Raw genomic sequence first — 15,025 nt, 5'->3', positions numbered from 1 at the left:
AATTCGTGGGGACTTCCCCGATTTGCCGGGAATTTCAGATTGCGTGGGGAATCTGGGAAAAGAGCCGTTTTTTGTTGGGAATTTCAGTTTACATGGGAAATCGGGGGTTGAGCTGTTCCTTGTGAGGAATTAGGTGTTAGCTTTTTTTTTATTTTTTGCTTCACTAATTTCATAATGAGTTAAAAAAGTTGCATAAGAAATTCAACTGCAACTAAAAGTACTGATTATGCAACCCTGCAATTATGCAAATTACCGTTGATTTTTTTGGAATTTTCCTTGTCACATTGGCTTTCATATAGCGAATAAACCATTTATTTTTATATGGAAGTAAAGCGCAAAACCTTCGGAAACAAATTCTAAAACGAAAATTTTTAGCCACTTGAAACGTCACTGTGGAATGACCCTAACTATGTAGATGCATATTTATGTATGGATATCATATCTGTGTTCGTATCGAATAATAGCTTATGTCGGAAGGCTGGCTTTAGTATAATGGACCATTCCCTTTATTCTTTAAACCACAAGATGTTTTTTGATGGGACTTAATAAGAATATTGATGGGACTTAATACGATATCGATACTAATATTTGTTTCACGTTTATTTGCCCAGAGCCCTTCAACGGCTCGGCGCTAGAGTATCATTCGCAATCCTATGTATATGGGCAATTCTCAGAAACTTCGAATTTTATGGTGAAATTTTTTTTTATTTTTAAATCGCGAGCACAAGTCTAAAATTTTTAGTATACGTTCCTTCAGCTGCTAGAATACAAAATCCACCGTGCAACGTTTTAAAGCAACGCACCATACGTTTTTACGCGTTTTTTTGAAAGTGGAAAGTGGGCGTAATTTAAATGCATAGCATTTTAATGTAAATGGAAAAAATTAATGCAGTAATTTTTGATATTTAATGTAAATGAAAATTTCAATGCATTAATTCCGAAGAAATAGTGCTAATGATTTTTTTTTTGTATTAACATTAAAATGTTTAAATGAATGCTTTTGCAATATTTTATTGCATCAAAATTATAATAAGCATTAAAAACCCATTAACTAATTTAATTTTGAAGTAATAATTTTTTGCTGACGTTAAGGCTGGTTTTCACTATGTCAAGTTCAATGGCATTTGTCGTTAAATATGTAAAAACACATTGGCAAATGGAACCAAAAAACGGCTTATTGATTAATTTAGATCAGAGTAGGTCCTCAGTCGTGTACATGCGCTGCTAAATTGGCTATCTGTCCGTTTTTGGCTCATAATATATGTAATCGGTATGCATCAACAATCAACATAAAAAAATCTACAAAAGCACCCTGAGTTGCGTGCACATTGGTTTTTATTTTCATAAAATGGCTAACAATGTTTAGAAGAATTTTTCTACAAATACAAATAAATATAATGAAGCTGAAAAAAACTGTTAGTAATTATTCCAAGTCCTTCCAAAAGAGGTTATTTATAATTCACTAGAAAAAAATTTAATGGTTTTTAATAATGAAAACGAGCAAAGGTATTAAACATTTTAGTGCATTAAAAATTTTTCATTAACATTAGCTTGGATAATTTAATGGAAAAAAAATTTCATTAGCATTACATTTTTCAGAATTAATGCAATGAAATATTCATTTGCATTAAATTTCATAAATTAATGCATTAACATTTTACATTAACATTATTGCTTTAAATACCATTAATGCATTACAACAGTCGGGTCTACGTAACCGGAACGACCCAGATTTATATTTGGCCAAGGACTGTCACTCCAGCAACACTCCCCAAAAACTCTTTGGGGAGCTTGTATGCTGCTACAACAACAACAACATTTAAATTGTCCAATGAACATATCAAATGACAGGCACATTTGATTTTACTCTTCTGTATCTTCTATATCAATGACGGTAAAAATTACAATTTACTATCATTTACAAGAAATATAAAATGTGAAGTAAATTTTTCGATTGCCATCCAAATTGATTGCAATTCTTTACAGCTGTGATGCATGTATGTATGAGGAAAACTATTCCCATCACTTTTAATTATTGTTTCAGGAGACTGTATACAGACGTCGCTACTCTGCATTGTGGAATGATGTTTCTACTACTAAACTGTTATCAATGGTTGAGCAGTATCCATGCTTTTATAACAAATACAACATCGATTATCGCAGTAAGGAAAAGCGCGGAGAGGCGTTGCAGCAAATGGCAACTGAATTGCAAAAGATGATTGACGTATCCACCATACAAATATCAAAGCGTATTTCGCAATTACGTTTCGACTATTCCAAGCAAAAACAGGAACGTCTGCTCTGCGAGCAAAATAATAAAGTATTTGTACCCAGCTACACCTACTATGATCAAATGCTTTTTATGGATGCTGATATCGCGCCATTCAAATGTGATTTTTGTCCAGTAATAGTGCAATCGCCACGAGAATTAGAAGTTCACCTTAGCACTCATCAGCCTGAAGGTAGTTATGCATGTAACGTTTGTCCTGTTAGCTTTTCAGATGTCGATCAGCTAAATCAACACAAACAAATACATGCACCGACACATAAAGAAGTCAAATATTGGTGTGATTTATGCACGGCCAGTTTTCGTACCAAAGAAGTGTACGATGAACATATGCGAAGGCATAATGATGAATTATTACTGCCTTCATTGGCTAACATTCCGCCTTTGGGTAGTGAAGACGGTAATTCTCTGATGAAAATGGAAAATAATGACTATGATGGATGCTATTCATGTGACATCTGTGGGAAATCATTTGCGAATATGGTTTATCTCAATTCTCATCGTGCACAACACACAAACGCCAGCGATCGTTCATACCGTTGTGATTACCCACATTGTGGGCGTTTATTTACTGCGCGTCACTCTATGATGGAACATGCCCGGCAGCACTACAGCGATGAAGAGTTTAAATGCGAAATTTGCGGCAAATCATTTAAATCGCTTAAAAATCTACAAAATCACAAACAAATACATGACGCTATCAAACGTTATGTTTGTAAAATATGTGGTTCGGCGTTTGCGCAAGCGGCAGGTCTGTATTTGCATAAGCGACGACATAATCGGCCCAACTCTCGTGTACGTCAAAGTTACTGATCCACATACATAAACCTGTAAAGGTTTTGCAAACGGCAGTAGACATAGTATGTAACCATTGCAATAACAATATTCTTCTAACTAACCTAACTATGCATGCTTAAGTAGTTACGTATATACATGTATTTGAAATTTGCACGAAATTAGGGGGGCTCCATATGGACTGTAACTATATAATTACTTAACATGATGAAATTAATCACATAGTAACGTTGACTAACGTTAGTAGTATTAATGCAATGCAAAGTTTTAAAATTGAAGAAAAAGTTCACAAATAGGGCGCATTCGAAAACGTCAAAAAACAAAGAATCAGTCTATTTTATTTCTAAACCTAGTTGAAAATTATGATTAATCGTGGTTGCGCACATTTGGCATTACAATCTGCCGAGGCTTACAAAGAAAAAAAAAACGAATACTTAGTATTTTGGACGTTTTCGAATGCACCCATACTTTAGGCTTCTTTTTAGTTGCGTTTTATCATTTTATTTAAAAGGCCTTTTTTGTATAAAGTTACCACGAAAGAGATTGTTCAAAGTTGTTTGTTTCTCAAGTATTATAACAACTTCATATTAACTTATTATTTGGCATAAATACATTAAGCTCGTTTGCTAGAAAATCCAAGGGAGATGACTTAAATATTAAATATATTACTAAAAAGCGAGATTATGGTCCTTATCTTAGTCATAGCGAAGTTTTTTCTTTTTGTTTGCTGTCTCCGACAGGATAAGATATTTGTTTATTGTGGCGAATCGCTGTCATCCACTGTCAAATTTAATTTGATCCCAAACTGTCTTCGGTCCTGTATCATCTTAGTTCAATTTTTTGTTTAGACCAATGTGACAAAGTGCCGAAATCAATTTGACTCCAAATCAACAAGAGATTACGAAAATTCGTTAAAAAATTATCAGATTGTTTCCAGTTTATAGTGCTTAAACAAAGATTAAGAGCAGAAGAGGCCAAAAACATTGTTAAAAACACAAACTTGTAAACCACTTTACTAGTAAACGAGCGATATATATGTATGTACGCTGCGAAAAAAATCACATTAAATTAGTTAATCTCAATGATAAAATTAGGTTTTTAGTATAAGATTGTACTTAGAACTTATGTATTAAATATAATCTTAAGAATAATTAAAGGCAAACTTATGCACATTAAATAATAATTAAAAACATAAAACCGAAAATAATCAGCTGGTAATTGAATTTCTGTATTTAATTTTTCCTGGTGTTGGTGTCGAAAAAATTAAATCATGATCTAGGTAAACATTAGACACTCACAAGGGAGTTTTTCTAGAATATACATATCGTGATCATCAAAGCAAAAGGTCGTATTTAAAAATTTCGGAAACATGGTTTTCTAAACATTCCGTTAGTTGACTTTCACACCTACACCGAAATTTAAATCCATATCTTAAAACATATGAGATTTATTTTCATCTTTAGAGCAGTTCCATATACGTGGTATTTAAAAAGTTTTTCGAGTTTCAAATTTTTTATATAGGACCTTGTGCGTTGAGGGTGACGATGTAAACTTTTTAACCACACTGTACAAGCGACAACGATTTTATACTTAAAATTTTTACGAATACTAGGCGTTGTAAAGGTTTTTTCTACATTACATAATGGGGGTGTACTCTAAGTCTTGCAAAACTCGTGCACGGGTTGCAAAGTTTACCCATTAGAAAAGGGTTTTGCATACTTTGGGAATACCCCTAATGTGCTCTATCATAGCAAACTCAAATTAATACATACATAATTTTCAAATGGAATAATATATTTTATTTTTTTAGTCCCCATACATACTATGTATGTATGTACATTAGGTGGTCCTTAAAACTCAAATGAATGACTTCAATCGGTAACACCACTATCATAGATATCACATATAAATCTTGGTCCCTATTGGAGACGGTTAAGGCGTGTCGCATATGGTGAAAGGCTCAGATTCTTCTATAATAATAATAATAATAATAGATCGGCGCTTACACATATGTTAGTGTTTGGCCGAGTCTCTCCTCAGATTCTTCTATGGAGACTCAAAAATTATTATTTTTCATATAATACCCAAAAACAGTACTACCATAACGAAGATATTACATATAATACATTTTGGTCCCGATTTGAGCCGATTAAGGCGATACTACTAAAGTCGAGGATATCACATATAAATTTTAGTCCCGATTGAAGACCGCTAAGACGTCGTCATAGGGTAATCTGAACTTCGTCCCCTGTGCTCCAAGCCTTAACCGAATTCAATCGGGACCAAAATTTATATGTAATACCTTCGGTAACGATAGCATAGATTTTGGGTATTAGACCAAAAAAATTAATTTTGCCCCTTGTGCGACACGTCTTAAAAATTTATATGTGATATCTTCGACTATAGTAGCATCGACGTAGAGGTTGAGGCTTAGGAAATCTGATGTAAAAATTTGCTCCCTACGTTTAAGGACCACCCTATTGTACATATATAGTGATACGATCTAGTATATTGAATATGTACATATTTATCTAAAATATGATAAACAAATTTAAAACTAACAGTCTTTATGGATGTATGTATGTATGGATTCATAAATGCTCTTTATCTTCATGAATTCAAAACTATTGAGTTTATATTGAAGAATATAGGAAATCGAATTAAAAAACAAGATTTCTACATATATTATTAAGCAAATAAAATTTGAAAGTAATATTTTAATAGAGTATAATATTTTGTTTTTATGACGATTTACGAAAAATAGGTAAAAAAAACTTTAATCAATACTTATTGAAACAAATAAAACAACACATTTAGAATTGTAATACTTGTACTAAAATCAAAGTATGTATAAATTTTATAACATGTTTTAAAAATTGCTAAATCGGGATTTACTCGAGCGTCATTTTGACTTATTGGATTTCGAAGATTATATAATGGATGGGAAGCAAAAAAGGTCGTGTGATGTTTTTCCTTCCAGTGGTGGTAAGGATCTACAGGCTTCCAAAAAAAAAAAAAAAACAGGTATGTACATGGATTTACTTAAGCGCGTCAGATATTGATTTGCATGGTGGGGTTGGGCGTACGGAAGGGTCAAAAATGGGTGACAAAAAAATTTACTCGAGCGCGTCAAATATTCACAAGGGATATTAAATGGGCCTCCCATTCAATAATCTGAAGATTCAGATGTGACGGAAGCTCGTGGTGCTTCTTGAAGATGCAAAAAAAACGGCATTTGGATTTACTCGAGCGCGTCAGATTTTCATACAGAAGGTTCATCCCGATGACCTGGTCGTCCTGTTCCATAATCTGACGATTATATGGAGGGGTTTTCTTATTCTGACGATTTAAAAAATAATTTCGTTTCTAAAATGCACAGTCAACCAACATATATTATTGTAAACACTTATTATTTTATCCGTGCAACTATCATCATACAGCAAGTCCGGTTCGACTTGGTCGTCAATTTCATCTACATGTTTCCCATCTGTAACAAGAAGTAATTTACAATATGCTTTTTTACATATTAAGTGAAAAGTGTGTTATTATAGAATTCACAAGGTATTATACCTGAGTCCCCGAATAGTCCAACAAAGGATTTGATCCACAAAACACACAACTGCATTAAGAAAAAACCAATTTGACTTAACACATAATTATTTTAAGCGTTTATACCTGTGTCCTTGGGGCGCACTCGCTGAAACCGTATTCAAAAATATACAAAATTGGTTTTATTTCGATACTTCTTTAATAATGGAATTGCGCGATTGACCGAAATGTAAGCGAACAATAACCCAAATTTATTTTAATAATAATTCAAATTTAAAACGGGCTGGACTCGGACCACTATCTTGTTGCAGCCAAGATACGCACACCCGCCTCTGTGCAGCAAAAAATGTGCGCCCAAATATGCAAGGAAAGCTTAACGTCGAAAAGCTGCAATCACAACAGACAGCAGCGCTTTCGCTACTCGACTCTCACACCTGCTCTCGGAGAGCACACTTCAACAAACCGACATATGCGAGCAGTGGAACCACATTTCCCGCTCATTAAGTACCGCCGCCGAAGAAGTAGTCGGATTTCAGCGAGCCCGAAAGAACAACTGGTACGATGAGGAGTGTCAGGAAGCTGCAGATAAAAATGATGCCGCCTACAGGTCCACTCTGCGATCGGACGCAACGCGCGCTATGTGGGACCGCTATAGGGATCTGAAGAGGGAAGCGAGACGTATTTGCCGCAATAAGAGAGAGGTCGAAATACGTGAGTGCGAAGAGCTTGAAATGCTGGCCGACAGGAAGAATGCCCGAAAATTTTACCAGAGAGTTAGGCGACTTACGGAAGGTTTTAAGACCGGGGCGTATTCCTGTAAGAACAATAATGGCGACCTAGTAACTGATGTCCAGAGCGTACTTGAATTATGGAGGGAACACTTCCGCCCTACTAAATGGTAGCAGCACGGAAAGTTGTGGAGAAGAAGAACCCGAGCCCGCAGTCGACGATGACGGAGTCGACGTTCCACCGCCTGACTATGACGAGGTACGTATAGCAATAAGGCGGCTGAAAAACAACAAAGCTGCTGGAGCTGACAGCCTGCCAGCTGAGCTATTCAAGTACGGCGGCGAGGAGTTGATAAGGTGCATGCATCAACTCTTTTGCAGAATATGGTCAGATTAACGCATGCCCGACGACTGGAATTTAAGTATGCTCTGGCCAATCTACAAGAAAGGTGACCCCGCCATTCGCGCCAACTACCGCGGGATCAGCCTTCTAAGCATAGGTTACAAGGTATTATCGAGCGTATTGTGTGAAAGACTGAAGCCCACCGTCAATGAACTGATTGGGCCTTATCAGTGTGGCTTTAGACCTGGAAAATCCACCATAGACCAGGTATTTACAATACGCCAAATCTTCGAAAAGACCCGCGAGAAAAAGATCGACACTCACCACCTATTTGTCGACTTTAACCCTTCGTCTGACACATGAGTCCAGCCAGGCCTTTTCCCTTTTCAAATTACAAAAAAGGGTACTTTAAATATAGCTAGAGGCTTGAAATTTCAGGTAGCTTACTAAAGTTTAGTGAATTACCAATCTGTAAAAAATCGTGTTGGTATCATATATATAAAGCTAGATATATAGAGATGTTGATTAATACATCACATTCGTAACACATAGGTCTGGCTGGACCCTCATATATTCCTATGTAATTTTTACCTAAAATGAAGGAATGCAACCGTTTTTCAAAGTTTTATTTTGAATTTTTGAATTAGCATGGCAAGAGATGATTTGCATTTTTAACCGACTTCCAAAAAAGGAGGAGGTTATCAGTTCGTCGGAATATTTTTTTTATGTATCTTACCGCATAACTTTGGACCACGTCAACCGATAATTCTTTTTGCATCGGAAAGGTAGTACCTCAGAGGTGGTCCCATACTAATCTGGTTAAGATCCGATCAGTGGATCATGAGCGCTTGGCCTGTAGATGTGCAAACTGGTTTAATTTTTTCGAAAGGGGTTGCCACCTGTTAAATAATTTTACTCAAGTTATTTACTAATCAATGCCCTCAGATCCGCACCCTCCGTTCGATTTTCAAAACTGAGGTACCAAATTAAAGGGCTTAGGGTGTGGATGTTCAAGAAGGTTTTACTTTTTCGAAAAAAGTTTCCACCTGTTAAGAAATTGAGCTCAAATTAATTAATAAGTTAAATCAATTATTAAATATGGGTAGCAATCGAAATGGTTTTGAAAAGGTTTTATAACTTAACTATGTATAGGAGGGTTGCCACATGTAAAAAAAAATTATTCAATTTTAATTATGTAAAGGAATTTGGCAAGTGAATAAGGTATCGCTATATGGGTGTCATATAAAAGAGGTTTAAGAAGGTAGTAGTTTGGAAATATCTTGGATAGGGTTGCCACCTATTTAAGAAGTCTAATTGAGCTATTTTATACCCAAGTTATATGAAATATGAGCGATGGATGTCAAATGAAAGAGTTACAAGAAATTATTGGGGGGTTCACAACGGTGTCGTAAGTGTCATATTGTTGTATGTCGTAAACTTTAAAAGCACCACTGAGAAATGGTTTAGATTAATCATTAGGAATATTTTTAGAGGTTATTGAATAGGGTTTCACCTGTTTAAATAGTTTAATTAAATGTTGGCGTTTTCACGTCATGCGGGTTCACTAGTATATGTAGTTTTTTAAATGAGAATTGAAGTTGGTTTTTTTTCAAAAAATTACTTGTTACCTAAAATGATGTTACTCGGAGCTCGCTTGTGCTATGCTAATCCTCTCTTGACCACAGCGCTCAATTTTGCGATGGTGTTGAGGTCTGGGATTTGTGCTGACCACTTCATTACAAGAAAATTTTTCCCAAGCAGCCGGCGGTGTCGAATATTTTCAGAATCCTTTGGATCTCCGTCCTGCTGGCAAACAACTTCTTCCGCAGGGTTTGCGCTTTTGTCTACAAAGTCCGGCAAATTTGTTTGGAGGATATGTTCATTATACCTTTTATATTAACCCAAGACACTAAATGCCAGCAAGCAAAACATCCCACGCCATTAAGCTGCCACTTAAATTTTGTAAAAGTCACGAGAATTGGAGATTTTGCACTTAAAAGGGGTAATATGGTCCGATGGAACGAAAATTAATTGTTTCCAAAACGATAAAAAGGCATATTTTTGGGAAACACCTTATCAACATCTTCAAAAACACCATACAAAGAAAAACATGTAACATGGTGGCCAGCACAAATCCCAGACCTCAAAGCTATCGAAAAATTGAGCGCTGTGGTCAAGAGAGGATTAGCATAGCACAAGCGAGCTCCAGTAACATGAAAGAGCTTTGGAGGTGAGCAAAATTATAATGGGGTAATATTCCAAGCGAAATCATAGAAAACTCAGTAGAGAGCATTCCCGGACGTATGAAAATCGCTATTAAAAGCAAAGGAGTCTCCACAATCCTCTTGATATATACCTCCTAAAAGTTCAAAACTGAGTGAAGATAGTTGCCTTGCGTTTTTGCTGTGAATCACTTGTTAATTTTTCTGTTTACTGGGCTTTATACCCTAGATAATAAGGAAAAATTGCTGAAAATTTCAAAGCAATCCGCTTATTATTAAAAAAGTTATGTTACTGTAAGTAATAAAATGTCGAACATGCACCCGGTTTTGATCGCCAGTGTATTTAAATAATAAAATAAAAAAGAAAGCCCTTAAATTAAGTAAATATTTGAATAACATACAATAAATAAGTTTAATTGAACAAATGTTGCACATAATTTCTATATAAATTCATACAATTTGCATGTGGGTCCAGCCAGACTCATGCGTACCGAATGTGCCAATCGAAACATGTGTCTGACGGAGAGTTAAAGCCGCTTTTGACAGCACTAAAGGCCCGTCCACATACAACTTTGGCGTTGCGTTGGCGCTGGCGTCGCTTTGACAGCGGCGCGCGTAACGCCCGTGCTTGCTACAATGAACGCTTAGCACAGAATACTTTGGTCACTAAATTAACATACTAGCGGCTGATAAATCAAAATTTTTACATCAATAATTGCATTAAAAACTATATTTCTTGCCCGCATTTGATTAAAAATTAAAATTAAATCACATAATTTTGATTATTTAGAACAGCTGACGAACGACGCGCGCGAAAAGTTGAGAGTTGGCCATCTTCCTGCGTTGTGTTGGCGTTGGCGTTGCCCAACTTTGGTTATATGGAGACTTTCATATAAATACATGTATTCATAGTCAGCTGTCGAAGCGACGCCAACGCCAACGCAACGCCAAAGTTGTATGTAAACGGGCCTTAAAAGGAGTTGCCTATACGCCGCTATGTCTGAATTTGGCATCCCCTCAAAACTCATACGGCTGTGTAAAATGACGTTGAGCAATACCACCAGCTCCGTCAGAATTGGGAAAGACCTCTCCGAGCCGTTCGACACAAAACGGGGTTTCAGACAGGGCGACTCCCTTTCATGTGACTTCTTTAAAAAAATAAAATATATACCGGGTGACCGTGTAATTTTGTCAAAGATGAAGACAATAATGATAAAACATTAATACACTATATAGGTCAGTTCATATTAATGGACATAAAATGAGATCACTATCGATAAAATGAAAATCCTCAAGGGGAATTTATAATTTCAACGCATGGAATTTACATACATTTTTTTACTTTCAACCCCCGAATTGCTCGATTACTTCTATTTCTGCAGAATCGCCATTAGGTAAATTGCATTTCCAAAGATTTTTTTCAAAATAAATAGCGATGAGGGATATTTCACCCGCCGGTGATAAGAAATCGCAATCACCATAACGCACATCACTAATATTACTGTTCACAATCACGTGAAATAGAGATTGCGCCAATCGCGGTACCGCTAATCCGCTCTTTGCGATTTTGACTGAATCAGCTGTGTGCGTGACGTCATCTTGGTGCAATTGTTGATTGTGAGCATACGAAAAAACCAAATACCAATTTTAATATATGTGCGTTAGTTTTTCTGCGTGGTTTTAAATAATTATTGAGACATTACAAAGCAAAATGAAGTGCGCCGTGGCAAAGTGTAATAGTGAAAACAAAAGGAAAGCGTGCGATGTAAGTTTTTTTTCGGAAAAGTGGAAGCAGTTCTGCCGGCGAGGAAATGCATGAAGCACTTCACTAGTGAAGATATTGAAAATAATATTTTTAGTGCTGGTATGAGCTAAAGCACCAGTGGATAAGGTCGCCAGGCGCTAATTCAAGCTGTATCTTACCGCGCTGTTACGTACCTAATAAAAAACCGTCGCCAAATTATTATGCATTTAAAAGTTCAGCTATAAATTATGTTTTAGTTACCTAGAAGGGCTACATGTCCAAAGTTATTAGTACGTATTCCTAATTAATCAATCTTTGTATATTTATTGATTCCTGCAAAATTGGGCCATGTAATATTAAAATTAACACATTTTTCTGCATTGTTTACATATTTTAATAACCGTTTTGGCATTTCTCTCGCAATTGCACCAAGATGACGTCACGCAAAAATTACGCTCAAAAATCCTCTCTCATTGGCGCAATCTTGTATTCTATCATTCTTGGTATGTATGCGGAAAAAGAGTAACAAGGTGTTGGGAGTAGAGTACAATGCAAGGAGTACGTATTGAATGAAATGCGGCAAATACACTTGCGCTGGACTCTAGTACATACTTAAATTTAATATCCTAATATTATACATTACATTGAGCTCAATTGCCTTCCTGATTTCTTTTCGAACTCAACAGGACCTTTCTTTTTACATGCATCTAAGTGAATTGAAATAGATTATCAAAAAATTTGTATTGTTAAAAGATATGTACCCCGCAAACATATTCTGAGCGTTCAGAATATATGAGTCCGAAAGGTGTCCTAGGTAGGTAAAAAAATATGAGTTTCAAAAACAAACAATTTTTTACTCTTATATGAATCTTTTAGCATTCATATATGAGCCAAGTTATGAGCCAGCAACTTGTGCCAATATAAAAACAATAAAGATTTGAAATTTATATCTAAACTTGTTTATACAGAAATTGAAAATAATTAGAAAACAAAAAATGAACAAAATTTTGCTTCAGCTGCTGCTATTGAATGCATGTTGGAATGTGTATATGCATGTAAGAATGTATGTATGTTATTTGCAAGGACTTTTTGCGGAATGCCTTTGCAAATGTAGTGAGTTGAATAAGACTCAAAGAGCAACCTAAAATAAGAGTCCGAATGTAGCAATTTATGAGGCCGATAGGGGTCTCAAAAAGAGTCATATATGAGGCCAAAACTTGTTTTAAAAGAGTCCAAAATGAGCCGTATATGAGGCCAATAAGAGTCCAATATGACTCATATTGAGGCTCATTTGATGTATGAATGTAAGCTCATATAAGTCGACATTCGTAGGAAGGGAAACACACTCATATCGGACTCTTAAATGAGCTCATTATGAGCGTAATAGCCCCGAAATAGGCCTCCTTAAAGACTCATTTATGACTCCAAATGTTTGCTGGGATGCTCTCTGGTACATATGTATGTATGTATATACAATTACTACGTATGTATGTATAGAAGACTTAGCACTTCGAGTACTTATTAATAGTTCATTATATTTACGCGTACGCCACTGATATGCGAAAAACGTAAAAAACAACATCGATTAAAAAATAATATAATATGCATGAAAGCGTCCTAAATGTTTTTGGTTCCAAAAGTTATTTGAATATAAATTACACATACCGCGTATTTGACTACGCAGTTAAATAAAACGACTTATTTTCGTGTGACCTGTTTCAGTTGTTTTTTTATTTTATGGCTTGGTTTGGGGGCGTATAAAACCAGTAATTATTAATATCCTACAACTCAACGTTTACACACTTGTTCATAATTCAAATTAAAGTTAATTAAAGCGTTTATGACAATTATCACAATATACATATGTCTGTAATATATATGTAGTTCAATTTGATTCCATTTGGAGAGTTGTGTGTGAAGCTCAGCTAATTTAAAGTCGGATTCCACCACCTTTTTCGGCCACGTGAGTGTTGTCAGCATATTCAATGAAATTGTGCTCTTGACGACGAAGGCGTCATCCATATTTGCCATTCTAATTTTGACAAATATACAAAAGGTTTCAAAATTCAGTTGTTAATTTTACATGACCGTGCTTTCGCAAAAAGACAATCATTAAAGTAGTTTGCGGGACAGTGCGGAACAGTAAAATCAAGAGTGTACATAGTTAGTTGTTGGCAGTTAAATTAATTCCCCTTTTTCGTTCACCTTGATGATCTTGATGCGATCACATCTCTCGGCTAGTACCTGATCAAAATTCTTGCCTTTGGTTTTGGCAAACCATCCAGAATGATCGGCTATTAAATGGTTCACAGAACAGCCGTCACATTGGAGGATCACCACACCGCTTCTGTACGCTGCTTGTGACACCAGTTTACTGTTTCGTGTGTTGCACAATTTGCAGCGATAAACCAATTCAACTTTCCGCTCCATGCAACGTAAGCGTTTCAGGGTCGTTGGCGAAATCGAACCAGATGAGGATAAGGTGGATTCACCAAACTTTTTACCTGTAAACGTGGTTGCATCGAGAATGGATTTTGGTATTTTCAACGGTTCACAAGTTCTTTGATCGTTAATACTGCATTCTGGTGCTGGTGCAGCCGTGACAGCACCGTCCACTGGCTGTGCGATGTTGTAGAGGACATTCTGGCCGTGTTGCCGCACACTATTAAGTGTCCTCAAGCTAAAGAGGTTACGCAACGAATTCATTTTACACGCTCATCACGACGTATTTATGTACATATATTGCGAAAACCAAGTGAAACAAAATATTGCTGTCTAATTCTATTTGTTCATATGTATTATAGTTTGTGTTAATTAGAATTTATATTATTGGATACTGCGATGGAAACGACTAATGCTAAAAAGCTTGTTGCAAAATTGGTTATCATAGCTTTTGGCAGCTGGCAGCGTGTATCGAAACAGCTGAATGCTTCGTTGAAATTGATAAGGAATGTTAACGAAAGTAACAGGGCTGCCATTTCAACATTTACAGTGGCTACACACGACGAACAAAATTTTTTGATATTTTGCGAGCATGCTCGTGAACCACCCTACAAACGACGAACATGCACCGCAAGCCGAGCTTGTGCGCGGATATGTTCGTTGTGTGTAGCCAGTGTTACATTTATTTTTTATATTCGCGGTAAGTCGGAGACAAGGCGAATTAATATAAGGTGATAGCAGGAGTACAAAAACAAAAATGTACATGTATTTTGTTTTTGCTTTGGCGGCATAAACTGTCAAAATCTGTAGGAGTGTGTGTAGAAATTCAAACAAAATTTTTCAATTTGATATCAGAAGCCGTGCGGCGAAACACATACACAAAATCAGCTGAGCTAGTAACACCACCTTATATAA

General features: G+C 36.0%; 2 protein-coding genes across 2 annotated transcripts; one reads left to right on the top strand and one right to left on the bottom strand.

The window, feature by feature from the left end:
* Positions 1-2,042: 2,042 nt before the first annotated feature.
* LOC118752300 (zinc finger protein 721-like) lies at positions 2,043-3,128 on the top strand (the record flags this gene model as incomplete). Its single annotated transcript, XM_036487169.1, is given in 1 exon segment — positions 2,043-3,128. A coding segment is annotated over 1 exon segment (1,058 nt), but the record flags the coding sequence as incomplete, so codon positions are not given.
* A 10,252-nt stretch (positions 3,129-13,380) lies between these two features.
* Positions 13,381-14,814, bottom strand: LOC118752299 (DNL-type zinc finger protein-like). Its single transcript, XM_036487168.1, has one exon. The coding sequence runs from the start codon at positions 14,372-14,374 to the stop codon at positions 13,847-13,849; it is 528 nt and encodes a 175-aa protein (XP_036343061.1). The 5' UTR covers positions 14,375-14,814; the 3' UTR covers positions 13,381-13,846.
* Between the last annotated feature and the right edge of the window lie 211 nt (positions 14,815-15,025).

This window comes from Rhagoletis pomonella, unplaced genomic scaffold (assembly GCF_013731165.1).
Source record: "Rhagoletis pomonella isolate Grant_MI unplaced genomic scaffold, Rhpom_1.0 Rhpom_scaffold_01382, whole genome shotgun sequence".
Taxonomy (NCBI): Eukaryota; Metazoa; Arthropoda; class Insecta; order Diptera; family Tephritidae; genus Rhagoletis; species Rhagoletis pomonella.
This window is presented reverse-complemented; position numbering and strand designations above follow the sequence as displayed.

Coding starts and splice junctions, on each gene's coding strand:
- LOC118752299 (XM_036487168.1), bottom strand. CDS start 14,374: ATGAATTCGTTGCGTAACCTCTTTAGCTTGAGGACACTTAATAGTGTG.